This window comes from Psammomys obesus, unplaced genomic scaffold (assembly GCF_907164565.1).
Source record: "Psammomys obesus unplaced genomic scaffold, mPsaObe1.curated_primary_1811, whole genome shotgun sequence".
Lineage (NCBI taxonomy): Eukaryota > Metazoa > Chordata > Mammalia > Rodentia > Muridae > Psammomys > Psammomys obesus.
The window spans coordinates 42,210,579-42,223,896 of record NW_026593286.1 but is presented as its reverse complement, the minus strand read 5'-3'; the positions used below and the strand labels follow the sequence as shown (position 1 = coordinate 42,223,896).

General features: G+C 38.6%; 1 protein-coding gene across 3 annotated transcripts in view; it reads left to right on the top strand.

Moving 5' to 3' along the window:
- Positions 1 to 13,318, top strand: part of Pms1 (PMS1 homolog 1, mismatch repair system component) — a 100,043-nt gene that overhangs the window by 3,304 nt on the left and 83,421 nt on the right. For all 3 annotated transcript variants that reach the window (XM_055617140.1, XM_055617142.1, XM_055617141.1), the window contains 2 exons: positions 4,594 to 4,738; positions 8,816 to 8,998. In XM_055617140.1, coding sequence (XP_055473115.1) covers positions 4,607 to 4,738; positions 8,816 to 8,998 — 315 coding nt within the window. In that variant the 5' untranslated portion in view covers positions 4,594 to 4,606. The remainder of the gene's footprint in view (positions 1 to 4,593; positions 4,739 to 8,815; positions 8,999 to 13,318) is intronic.

Sequence of the window (13,318 nt, the reverse complement as noted above, 5' to 3'; positions counted from 1 at the left end):
TGGAGGCTGAGGAAGGAGAATGGCAAGTTCAGGTCTTGCCTGGACTGCAGAGTGAGTTAAAGACTAGCCTGGGTAACTTAGTGAGACCCTATCTCACAAAGAAATGAGGCATATGTGAGGCCCTGGGTTCAATTCCCAGTGCCACAAAATAATAATTACATACTTAGGGCCTTACTGCTTTGAATGCTTCATCTTCTACCTCAGCTTTCCAAGGCCTAGGACTGTGCGGCTATGCATACTTTTCTCTGCTAATATTCAAAGTAATTGGCTTCATTTTTGCACCCTCATCCTTGTCTGTCCTCATCTGTGTCTCCAGCCATGCCCAGTTTTTATATATACTATTAAATTTGATCCTGGCATCATCTCCATTTATCTCCGCAATAACTTGTTTTTGCGGAGGAATTGCTTCATTAGTAAAGATCCTCAGACCTGGATTTTAGCCTCTCAAATGTTTTTCTGCTCTGCCTATCAGCCTGGCCTTCCTTATGTGTAGCAAAAATATGCTTGTGAATTGTAAGAACCCGGGAGGTTTTAGCCTCTTCCCAGAGGATGATCTAAATCCTGGTCTCTGTCAGACTCAGTTATTAGCTTACATGACATCTGGTTGTACATTGCCTGAAAAGGAATCATTAACCGACCTTTTGGGTTCGTGCTTTGCATTATCGTCTTGTTTAAAACTAGATTTCATAGTTTCAGTTCATTCTTTAGTATATAGTCATTCAGAATTAAATAAGTTCCTAGAGGTGTTTGTTTATTTTGCTTTGTTTGCAGTTTTTTTGTGCACCCCCAAAAAACACCTTTTTAACATTTTAGAGGACTTATATTGTGACAAGCTAATCTTCCCAAAATATTTTCTGAAGTTAGACATATCCTCCCCTACCATAATTCTAGCACTCAGGATGTACAACCAGGAGAATCACTGCAAGTCTGAGGCTAGTCTGGTTTACTCAGTGAATTCCAAGCTGCAGGGTTACAGAGCATCAACAGCAAACAACCCCCTCTCCCATGTGCCTTTTAAGTAATAAACTTTTCATTTTAGATTTTGGAGGCTTTTTGTGTTTTTGAACAGAATGTATGTCACCTTGTTGGATTATCACAGAGATTTTTCACAGCATGGTAAGAGACGTATTTTAGGCCAAGTGACGCAGAAGGTAGATATTTGACCTGTCTGGTGTGTGCTAGTTTGGAGTAAAAGCGAGTCCATGTTCTTGCTAGCCAATCCAAAAGAGCTTGGTGGTTAAAAAGGCATTATAGAATTCCAAACCATTTGCATAACTAATGATGTGCCAATGAAGCTGTCATATGACTGAATCACTATCCACATCCCAACGTGCCAGTTCTTATCATTCCTCTTATCATTCCACAGTTCTTGTCATTCCTCAGTTACAGCTCACTGGTGATTTTTAAGAAGCCTTTAAAACTAGTTTGTCTTCAAGATTCCACTGCAATCAATGATGCAGTAATCTGATATAATGAGTTTGGACCAGGACATTTAACATAAGGATTTTTAACTTTTGAGAAATAATCATGGCTAGTCACTCAGTCATTCTGTTTTTATTCCACTTTTTTATCCCAAAAAAAAAATTCTTCAGAGATTATTATACATGTTTGTAGAGTTGAGGGCAAGAGAAGTTTGTAAAGACACATGAGATGAGGAGTTTATCAGATCTTGGTAAAAAGGAGCCTAGGCTGTGCTGACTGGTGAGGACAGTGGCATCAGCCTGAGGTTGAGCAGTTGTCAAGCAGACATCCCTGAGGTACTTTTGTGTCAAGTTGTAGTGGCCTCTGAGTAACCTTGTGTTTCTGACTGTATTTTGTGATATATTGTCAGGAAATCATGTATAAGAACCTTCCTTATTCCTGTTTTTTTGCACCCCCCCCCTTTTTTTTGTGGGACAGAATGGAGGGAAGGTCAACTTAAGCAACTTCTTGATCTTGAGAATGCTTACATTTATTTTACACATCTTAAGTGGTGATAAGATCATGAATGTTTGCATAATGTCTCATTTTCGTACTTAAAGATTAAAAGCAATGCATGTAAGAACTCAGCACATTATCTAGCATGCTGGATTTCATAAGGGAGGGCTAAGTGTGAAAGACAGAAGAATCTGTGAGAAACAGGAACTCATTCCATTGAGGTTTGACTGCATGGTTAATTTGCTTGGAATACCTTGAGTTTGAGCTGGTAGTTCCAGCAGGCAGTTAGAGTTTAGTAGAAAAGAAATCGGAACTGTACATGATATACTCAGAACCCTTGGAGAGAGAAATAGGAAAAATGGTAGTTTTCTCCCACTTAGGCTATTATGAACTTTCTGTCTTATTTAGTTGTTAAGTTGACATGAAAATAATGGGTTTTATTATTTTTGTTCATACAAGTGCAGTGTTTGTTCTAATTTTTCTCCCTCCCCTACTCCCAAGTCTTGCTTGTTTTTTGGTTCTTTTCCTCCCTCCATTAGTTAGTGCTCCTTCTGCTTTTATGACGTTACCTTCTTCTTCCCATAAGACCTTTTTCCTTGGACTGGAGAGGTGGCTCAGAGGTTAAGAGTACTTGCAGTTCTTCCAGAAGACCAGGGTTCAGTTACCAGCACCAGCACCCATGCGCTGGTGAAATGATCTACGTGAGATTGTTATTGACAGCCACTCTGTTTAAAGCAGTTAAAAGAATTTTAGTCCTTTTTTATCAATGGCCAGATCAGGGTGGGCTGAAAACTCTTAGTGCCCAAGCTCAGGGATAAGGCTTTTTTTTTTTTTTTTTTTTTTTTTTTTTTTTGGTTTTTTGTGTAGCCTTGGCTGTCCTGGACTCACTTTGTAGATCAGGCTGGTCTTCAAATCACAGAGATCTGCCTGCCTTTGCCTCCTTGAGCAGGTGTGTGCCACTGCACCCGGCAGAATAAGGCATTTTAAAGGGCAATCACAAAGACTATAATTTACATCAACGTTAGATGAGGGTTAGAGTAATTTTGAAATCACCTATTCAGGAAGTATTCAAATGCTTATGACTATAGGGACATTCTTATTCAAACCACCACAATCAGCTTTCTTTTTTTAAAATTTTTAATTATTATCATTTATTACAATTTATTCAATTTGTGTCATCAGTTTTCAAGGTATCCTAATGATCCTCTTTATTTCATTGGACTGTTTTGTCACATGACCTTTTCATTTCTAACTTTATTAATTAGAATCTTCTCTTTGCAGGGCTCTGTCAGTCTTGCTTATTTTTTTAGACTGACAATTCTTTGATAGACTTTGTGCATTACTCTCTTACCCTCGATTATCGATGTTGTTCTGATCTGTAACATGTGCTTTCCACTACCTCTGGGTTGGCTTGTTGTGGTTTCTTTAAGACTTTGAGGTGTACCCTCTGCTAGTTACTTGAGAGCGCTCTGCTCTTTCACTGTAAAAACTCAGAGCTCTAAACTTTCTTTTGAAAATTGTTCTAGTTCTATCCCAAAGGTTCTAGTAACTTGTTTTCATTTGATTCTAGAAAATTTAAAAATTTCCTTTCTGATTTCTGGTCATTCTAGAATGCATCATTCAGTTTTTGAGAACCTTATAGCTTCTTTAGTTTCAGTTGCTGTTAATTTCTCATTTTCTTTCATTATTGTCTGATAAGGCAACAAATTATTTGATCTCAGTTTGTGGTCTGTTTTAGATAAGGTTTCATGTATTGCTGAGAATATGTACCCAGTATCTGTTGAATAGAGTATTTTGTGTGTGACCATGAACCACAAAGTCCATTAGATAAGTGTATAGTTTAACTATCAGGTTTCTTTGTTGGTTATTTAAATTTTGATGATCTATTTAAACAGTACTGTAAGGACCTACTGTGCATAATGGATCTGAACTCTTGCAGGCATGTTCCTCTCTCTGTGTGTCTCTTTCCCTCTTTCCTCTCTCCTTTCTCTGGCTCACCTCAGAATACTGTTTAGTGTTGCTCATCTTTTCCTCTGCTGTTCTGTCATTACGTGAGTGAATTCCCAAAGCTCTTCTCTTTCTCTGTTTGTAAATAAAGTCTGTTTTGTCTATATTTTAATCACTTAAACATTTTGTAATTATTTTATTATTTTGTTGTTGATATTCAAACTGAATATGTTTTTTTTTTTTCACTACTTTCTTTTTTCCTCTTCTCTCTTTCCAGCTCCTTCCATGTCTGGTCTGTTTTTTCTTGTTCTAGTGCTTGTACTTCACCAGAAGTCAAATGGCGAGCTTCCAGTCGACCATCTTACCTGACTGTCTGTCCCTCCTGTTTTGTTTTGGGCTGTTGGGTCATTTTGCACTGTGAGTTGTAACTAATTCCATGTTTCAGAACTCCTGTATCAAAGTCTTGACTCTGTGTTTTAATACGGAATGAATGAGTTTCCACTTACATGCCCTAGGAATCTAGCAAAATGGAGATGGTAATAGTACCTGTTTCTAAGAATATTAGTAAGAAATTAGTTCCCCCCTACAATGTGAGCTTGCATTCAAGCCTTGCCTTCACAGTGGCTCAACACAGGTGAGCTCTTATGGTGTTATCTCTTGTTATTGTCTGCTCTGTGAGCTAGGAATGTTGAATAACTCTTGTATTTACACCTCTTGATTCTTTTCTAGGTACTGAGCTGAAATGAAGCAGTTGCCTGCGGCGACAGTTCGCCTCCTGTGCAGTTCTCAGACTATCGCCTCTGTGGCCAGTGTTGTGAAAGAGCTTGTTGAGAACTCCTTGGACGCTGGAGCTACCAGCATCGATGTGAGACTGGTACGTGTTCTGTTGAAGCAAGTGCTTTGAGAGCAAAGTGGGCCTGACAGATTTTCCTGGTAGGATGTTGGTTTCTTTTCCTTCCCAGACACTGGACATTTTGGAACACATTTTGAAGAATAAATTGTAATTTAAAGTAAGATTTTAGTAACACTAAAGGAAATTACAAAAGAAAGCATAGCTAGATAGGAGTCTGTCACCCAAAGTCTGTTCTCTTTTAGTGTTTGTTCTTAGTTGTTCATGTGACTGAAACCCCAGCTTCTGAACGTGTAGCACATGCACTGCAAAGTCAGGACATGCCTGCACACCTCACCAGGACATCACAGACTTCTGACATCCACATCTTCACTCGCCAGCACAGTCCAGGCTTCCCTTTAACAGCTTATTCAAGCCCTTCCTGGGCCTCCATGCAGGGACACACTCCCTGTCACACACCTGGTCTCAGTTTTTCTTAACCAAGGAGAAAGATTTCATGGCCCTTTACTCCTGCTTTTTGAATTACATTCCATGAGGTTTGATTTGTTGGTGCCTTTCTTTGTTGTATGATATTTCCTTCAATTCCTAGGCCTTTTCTTTCCACAACCTGCAGGATTAGCTGGGTGGGGTCTTGCCCTGAGGACCCCACGCCCTTTACTCTCCACCTCTTATGACTTTTAGCACAAACCAAGGCTCCAATATGACATTACATTCTTTGGTGCTCAAAATGTGTTTATATTTCTTTTTGCCTGTTTGCTCTTTTACATTGAAGATCTGTGTATCAGTGGATACTAATCACTACACAACAGAGTCATCCGAAACTGTTTGAAATCTCCTCTACCAAGGACATTAAGCCAAAACTCTTCAGCTTAGCCTCAGGCAGATTCTTAGGACTAGGGCAAAAAGCAGCCATTTTCTTTGCCAAAATTATCACAAGAATAGTCTCTAGCCTAGTTGCTAATATTATTCCCCTCTGAAATCTGGAACTGGGCCTCTATAATCCACATTGCTTTCAGTATTACTGTCTTCCAAGATTGTACTATGGTGGCCCATTAAGCCTCACTTTAAGCATTCAAGAGCTTTTCTGTCCAAAGTGCCAAAGTTTTCCATATTTCTCCAAAAAGCAGCATGGTCAGGTCTGTCACAGCAATATCCCAATCCCTGGTACCAACTTAGGTCTTAGTCACTTTTCTATTGCTGTGAAGCAACAAAATGACATAGATGATCTTGAAAGAATTTAGTTGGGAGCTTGCTTACATTTTCAGAACTGAGTCCTGGCAGGGAACATGATGGCAGGCAGGCAAGCTTGGTGCTGGAGAAGTAGCTGAGAGCTCCATCTGGATGCACAAGTTGGAAGCAGAGAGAGACACTGGACCTGTAGCCCACCCCAGCAGATACATCTCCTCTAACAAGGCCACACCTAGCACTTCGCTACAGAGATCCACCAACTAGGAACCACATATGATCCAATGGAGCCATTCTCATTCAGACCATCACAGGCCCCAAATGTACTTTGTACACATACATAGACAAAGTATTATGAGCATTGACAACTGTAGAATCAGCCGATCGAACCTGAAATCTTTGAAGATGTTCTGTGTTCTAAAATAGCAAATCTTCCACCAAGGATTAATTATGTAAAAATAAGCAAGCACCTCCATCTGTCTCATCAGTGTGCAAATATGTATTCACCTTTAAAAAATGATAAAACTACACATATTACAGTATTTATGGGTGGAAAAAGTTTAGGAAGCATCCAACTGTGCTTGTGACATACTGCAGTGAGTTTGAATGTTTTTTCTCCCCTATTTTAAACTTCAAGCTCATAGAGTTAATACCCTATATTTTTGTGTTCTCCCTACCTGTTTGTTATCTACTGTATACTAGGAGTGTAAGTTTGTATTGAAGAATATGATGTTAAAAAATCTAATTATCAGATACTTGTGTTATTGCTAGCACTGTGAAATCATAATTCTGAGAGGCATACTCGGTAATAAAAGGATCTAACTTTTGCTTATTATCAAGGTTAGACTACCCAAACACTTCTTATGAAAATTATATTGACTACCATTTTCCAGAGAATCAGTGTTCCCAAAACTTCCCCCAATCTCTTAGCTAGTAGTGGATGTGTGATTGGAAGCTAGTGTTCCTGACTTACTCTTTCTCATCTATGTTAATGGTTCTTAGCATGTTTTGGGTACATCTGGTTAATTTGGGGGCTTTGTTTGGTAGTTACTAAACTCCTAAAGTTTCAGATAATAAGTAAAGCTTGAGCATGTACCTACATAGCAGGTTGCTGCTGTGTAATTCATAACAGTAGCAAAATAATTTTATGGTTGGGGTCACCACAACATGAGGAACTATATTAAAGGGTAGCAACATTAGGGAGAGCCAGTGCTCTACATAATATGCTATGATATGAAAAACAGTTTATTGAAAGGAGGAAGGAGGATGCCAGGATTGGTTACCCTGGAGGAACCACATGGAACTGGAGAAAGGATTCCAATGATGGTATGGAAAGGCCCAGATAAAGAATAAAAGCAAGTACCATGGGATTATGGATGAACGGTGCTCCAACTGAAGAGGATTAAGGCGGATGGCATTGGATGGGGTCTGAGAGGTGAATAGTGAGAAAGAAATAAGAAAGAAATATCTGCCGGACCCAAGGTGAATAAGGCAATTATAAAATCTAAACAAACAAACAAAAAGAGTGATTATTTTTCTTACGCACTTCATATAACTAGCCTGATTAGAGCTCAGGTGACGATAGAGAACATCCTTAGATCTGACAGACCATCTACGACTCCCAGGGAGACAAACGTGTATCTCATCCTTCACTGGGAATTTCTGCCTCTTTTCTGTTTCATTTATCTCTTGAAATGTGTATCTTGTTCTTAAGTGTCTCCGAAAGAAAAATTGTTTTTTAAAATAATGTTAACAAGCCAGTAGACACATTCTTAGTGAAATAAATTAATACTGTGACTCTTGGCATAGACCACTTTGTAAGTAAACTCCTTAACTGTGTCTGATAGATGCCCTTAGGCCTGTTTTATCCTGTTTCCAGACATATGTTGATATTGCTTTAAATATTCATTGGAATTTTTGGCTTTTTATTTTATTTAGATTTCCAAAGTTATTTGTTTTGCAAAGTTTACATTTCTCAAGCTTCTGTTTTTGTCTGTTGTTTTTTAATGAGGTGAAGCAGACATGCTGTTCCCAGAATGTCAGCATAATTTTAATTGAGAGGTATATGTGGACTAAGATCTTAGGTATCTTCTGATAATGCTTTGTATGCATAGTTTATTTTAAAAATACCAGCAAAGTATTAGATGATTTTAGGTTATTAAAGTGTCATATCATTATAAAATACAGTACTAGTACAATTCCCAGAAGATTTTTACCTTTTTAGCTTCACCTGTGGTGATGTTTGCAGAGCATTTTGGAGTGAGGTTGGTGACATTATTTAAAATACAGTATTCATACAAAGCAGGGTAATTATAGGAATTTGGCTTCTCTTGTGCAGCTTTCTAGAATAGAATTAAGCAATGGGGGGTTGTTTTTTTAATTTTCAAATTTAAAAGAAAGTTTTAAGTTAGATATATTTTCTCAAAAATTTTCTGTTTGATGATATTTATAATGAAATATAAAAATTATCATGTAGTAAATACTTCAATATTTTTTATAAAGGCAAAAGGGAGGACTTGTTAAAAGTTAGGCTAAATAAGGGTGGTTGCTGGATTCTTGTGAGAGCAGGTGTGGTTTTGCTGGTGACACTGTTTTATTTTATTCCATTTGGGGGATAATATACATAAAAGCTATGTCAGAATTTTTAATTTAATTTGAAATATAAATTACCTCAAATACCTATGATAGTGAAAATGTTAATAGAGCCCTCAGAGATTAGATTGACCTCCTTGTGTTATACTTGAGTCAAGATCCAGAGAAAGTGGGCACCTTGCTCATTGTACCATACCTAGCAGTTAGCAGAGCTAAAGAATTGAAACTATTGTTCGCATAGTGTTGTCTTTCCGTAAAAGTTGTTAAATAACTAGAGTGTTTAATTTGTTCTCAATGTGATTGCAGTTTAATGTTCTTTTGAAGGAGAACTATGGATTTGATAAAATTGAAGTACGGGACAACGGCGAGGGCATCAAGGCTGTTGATGTACCTGTGATGGCGGTGAAATACTACACCTCAAAGATAAGCAGTCATGAAGACCTTGAAAATCTGACCACCTATGGTTTTCGCGGTGAAGCCTTGGGGTCAATATGTAGTGTTGCAGAGGTAAGGAAATTCATATTGACTGTTTTATTAATTTCATAATGACTAAATTTTAAAATTAAGAGAAAACCAATTCACTGTCAGTAGCTGTAATTTTTTTTAACTTATGATAAAATACATTTAATGTGAAATCTACCATTTTTAACTATATTTCCATGGTACATTCACATTGTTGTACATTTATCAACATTATTCATTTCTGGGTTGTTTTCATCTTCCCAAGTTACAATCTAATACTCATTAAATAAAGCCCCCCTTCCTTCTTTTCCAGTCCCATGTCTGTCAGCTGCTGTTCTTCTTTTTATCTCTAAAAATCAGCGTTGCAGGTACCTTATAAAAACAGAAACAGACCTTTTGTGTCTGGCTTATTTCACTTTATATAATGCCTTCAAGGTTTGTACCTGTTATGTTGTAACACTTAAAGAATTTGATGAGCCAGGTGTCTTGGCATGCCTATAATTCTAGTGCGAGGGAGAATGTTTATCAGCACCAGGTTTTGGGCTGTCCTGGGCAACATAGTGAAATGTATGACAATATATACATTTTATTTATCCGTTCATTTGCTATTGGATTCTAGCCTTGCTGCCACCTTCTGGCTACCATGAAAAGAGTTGTTCTGATTATAGGTGTTCAAAGACCTGTTTAGGTCCTTGCCATTAGAACCTTTGGTGAAGTACACCTAACTATCATATATGATAAATTCTATCTTTACGATTTTGAGAAATAGGAAATGTGTGTTTTATGATATTATTGTTTGTTAGAGGAGGTTGTTTAACAGACCATTAGCTTGGAAAGGTTGTATTTAAAAGTTCAACATTTAACTGTAGCACATTTTAGAGCCTTTATCTATCTTAAAATAGATTATAAATCTAAAGTAGTCTTTCGTATGTATAGTTTCCTGTACCTGCTTGATCATGAAAGCTGTTGGATGCACTGTGGAAAACCGCTTTGGTAAACACAGGTGATGAGACTGAGTTCTACAGCTGTGAACTGACTTGTCCTGTTGCAGAGATGCCTAGGGATGGAGTGGAAGCCGCAGCTTCAGTCATCTGACCCCGACCTCAGTGCCTGGCACGCTCAGTTGTCTCACACCGCCACTGTTCAGATCTCGTTACTGCTTGTAACCTCAGTCTCTGTTTCTATGTATCTCAGTTGTTTTGGATTCTATCACTTGACTAACTTTCTCTTTTAAACTGTTACTGTGTAGGTGTGGGGTCCTGTTAGTGTTTGAAGCTGACTGTGCTGGTAAGGGTGACAGAGTAATTGAGGGTCTCTTTAATTATTTAAAATTTGCCCATGGCCATATCTTTAGGGAAGAGTGGTCAAGTGCCAGAAAGTAACACATTTATTCCTAGTGTTTAGGAAAGGTGGAATGAACATGAGATATTGCCATTTCCTCTCTGGTCATTGGATGTCTGTTTAGTAGCCTGCTATCAGCAGTGTTGTAGTCTCCAGATTCACTGTAGTCTGTAGTGTGTGGGTGTGTGTGCGTGTGTGTGTATGTGTGTACTTAACTGAGGATTCACTTGCACTTTGGCTTTGGAGCTCTGTAAAGTGTTGACTTTAGTAGACTAGAAAAACATTGCAGAAGTGATGAAGCTTCAGTGGGAATTTTTGCTGTTAAAACAAAGAGGAGTAGTCTTCTTCTCTTGCTGGACTGCAGATGTGCAGAGCTCACTTGAGGAGGAAACCCTCGTGTGTACCCTTGAACTCTTGGAGGAAACCCTCGTGTGTGCCTTTGAACTCTTGGAGGAAACCCTCGTGTGTACCCTTGAACTCTTGGAGGAAACCCTCGTGTGTACCCTTGAACTCTTGGAGGAAACCCTCGTGTGTACCCTTGAACTCTTGGAGGAAACCCTTGTGTGTGCCCTTGAACTCTTGGAGGAAACCCTCGTGTGTGCCCTTGAACTCTTGGAGGAAACCCTTGTGTGTGCCCTTGAACTCTTGGACTCCTGCGTGTACCCATACCTAGCGCGTCATGTACATCGTCCTCTCCTTTACTCAGCATTCCTTTATTTAGAGTCACTTGAGACTCCGAATAGACCGTGGCAAAGAGTAAATGGAGGGTACAACTGGCAATTGCCTGTCTTTCTTCTGGAGAATGAATGTAGCAACCTACAGCCTTGGAACTAGTATACAAAGCATGTTCTTAAAATCCAGTAGAGACCTCTGAGCTTCCCAGTACTCCTGCTGTGGTTTGAGCCTTGATTGGCTATTTTAGCACACAGAGTTTTGATCATTTAGCTGTTGTTTAAACTAGTAGACAGAATTTAAACTTTATATTGTGGGAGTATTGTCAGGAAATAATGTATTTTGATGTTTTCTGAAAATGTGACCAACCTTTTGAGAGGTCGCACCAGCTCTGCCTGCTAGGTGGCAGCACTGCACTTAGTCTTGATAAATGTGACTTCCTTGCCTCCTCACTGACTTCTGACAGTAGATGACCAGTTTGCTTGTCTACTTGCTACTATCTTGCTTGCTTGTTGTTTTCTTTTCTTTTTTGTAGATTAGTTAAATTCACTTGCCACCCACATTTATCATTTTATCTTTCATTTTTGATATTCAAAAGGGCTCAAATACAAATAACTGAAATAATTTTACTTATCAAAATTACCAAAGAATTTTTGGTAGAAAACTTTAAATGCTTTGAAATTTTAAAGTTATAATTTACATGTTGCAGTGCTGTGTTAGTTTATCTTAAAAATATGACATCCTCTTTATAAATCTATTAGGAACTCACATGCGTATATGTGTATTTATACTTGTGTGCACACAGAAAACAGTTAACTCTTGTATATACTCCTGATCAAAATGAAGGCATTTTCTATTCTCCAGAAGTTTCTATATTTTGGTTACATTCCTCAAAGTTAACTGTTTTCTGACTTGGTATTGGTGCAGACCCATTCTGCCTGTTCTAAACTTGATGCATATCAAACCTTGCAGCATGGAGCATTTTGTCACAGAGGTTTTAGATGTGTTGACTGGGTTTGGTTTGACCGAAACCTCGCGCAGTTGTAGACCTTAGTGCACTGCACACAGTCCCTGCTTTAAGATGCGTGCTACTGAGAGTGCTGGTTCCTAACCGCTCACAGCTGAGCATCCTTCGCCTCACCTGAAGAGATCAGTATTATCCACATCATACGGAACAAGCAGTCAACACTCAGTGACTGGTTGATGAAGGCTGGTTAGGTCCAACCCCGGCTCAGGACAGTGCTCACCAGACTATGTCACATTCAAATCCTGTTCATTAATCTCTGTCTCAAAGTCTGCTTCATGGCTAAGCTTCTGTAGCTCCATCTCCTCATATTACTGATGAGGAAAATGGGCTCTTACGGAGTTAAATGCCAAGTTTTCTTAGCCCAATCTCAAAACAACTTATAGTGATCACTCATTGTAATGGAGATGAAGCCCTTTTGTAACTTAGTGTTATAGTTGTAATGCATGCCTTACTCTGGGGTTGTGGTGCTGATGCAAGTAGGTCTTCACTTGTGGCTATATGGAAATATAGCACATTCACTTATGTAAGTCCACAAGCTTATGAATTATAATCAGTTGCTTCTAGTGAATTTACTGTTGCTACTTTTCAGTGTATTTATTCTACTTATCAAATACCAGGGTTTACTGTAGCACAGTATACCTTGCCACACTGGTCACAGCCTCATACAGTTTACATGGTTAAAGGTTATATGGTGTGCAGCTACAAGATTGTTCCGCTTTGGACTCCAATGTAAAACAAAACAATATGCAGCAATGTAAAAAACAAAACAAAACAAAACAGTAATCAGTGATGAAATCAGTTGCTTTCACTCTTTATAGGCATTTGATTTTATCTACATTCCTCATGATAGGGAATCTTTTCTGAAACTTTGTAGCCATTCATAGGCAAATCCTTCCTAATTTTCACCAAATGTCTTCATTCACAGAATGAAGTTCGTTATTTTTGCCTTGTTCTTTTATACTGCTAGCCATTGTCCTTATATTTGTTAGTTCACTCATGCAGTACTTTTAGAGTTGTGACACTGGGGTTGGCATTACTCTAAGCAGTCTCATTTGTTGCATGTCATTTGGTAGGGAGATAACATAGGACCTGTAGTTTTATTAATTCCCCATGCTGAGAGGGGGAGACTGAGAAGCTGGGAGGGCTGTAAAAGGACAAGAAGAAGCCTCCACTCTCAGACTGATGGCAAGCAAATAAAAACAACTTTCTTCAGTGTCAGGTGCTTCTTGTCATCTAAAGCCATGATGGTATAATTTCAGTGTGGTGTTGGGGATTTTTGGAGCAGCTGGAATGTCCTGCTTCCTAAATGAAGTCTCATTACAGCC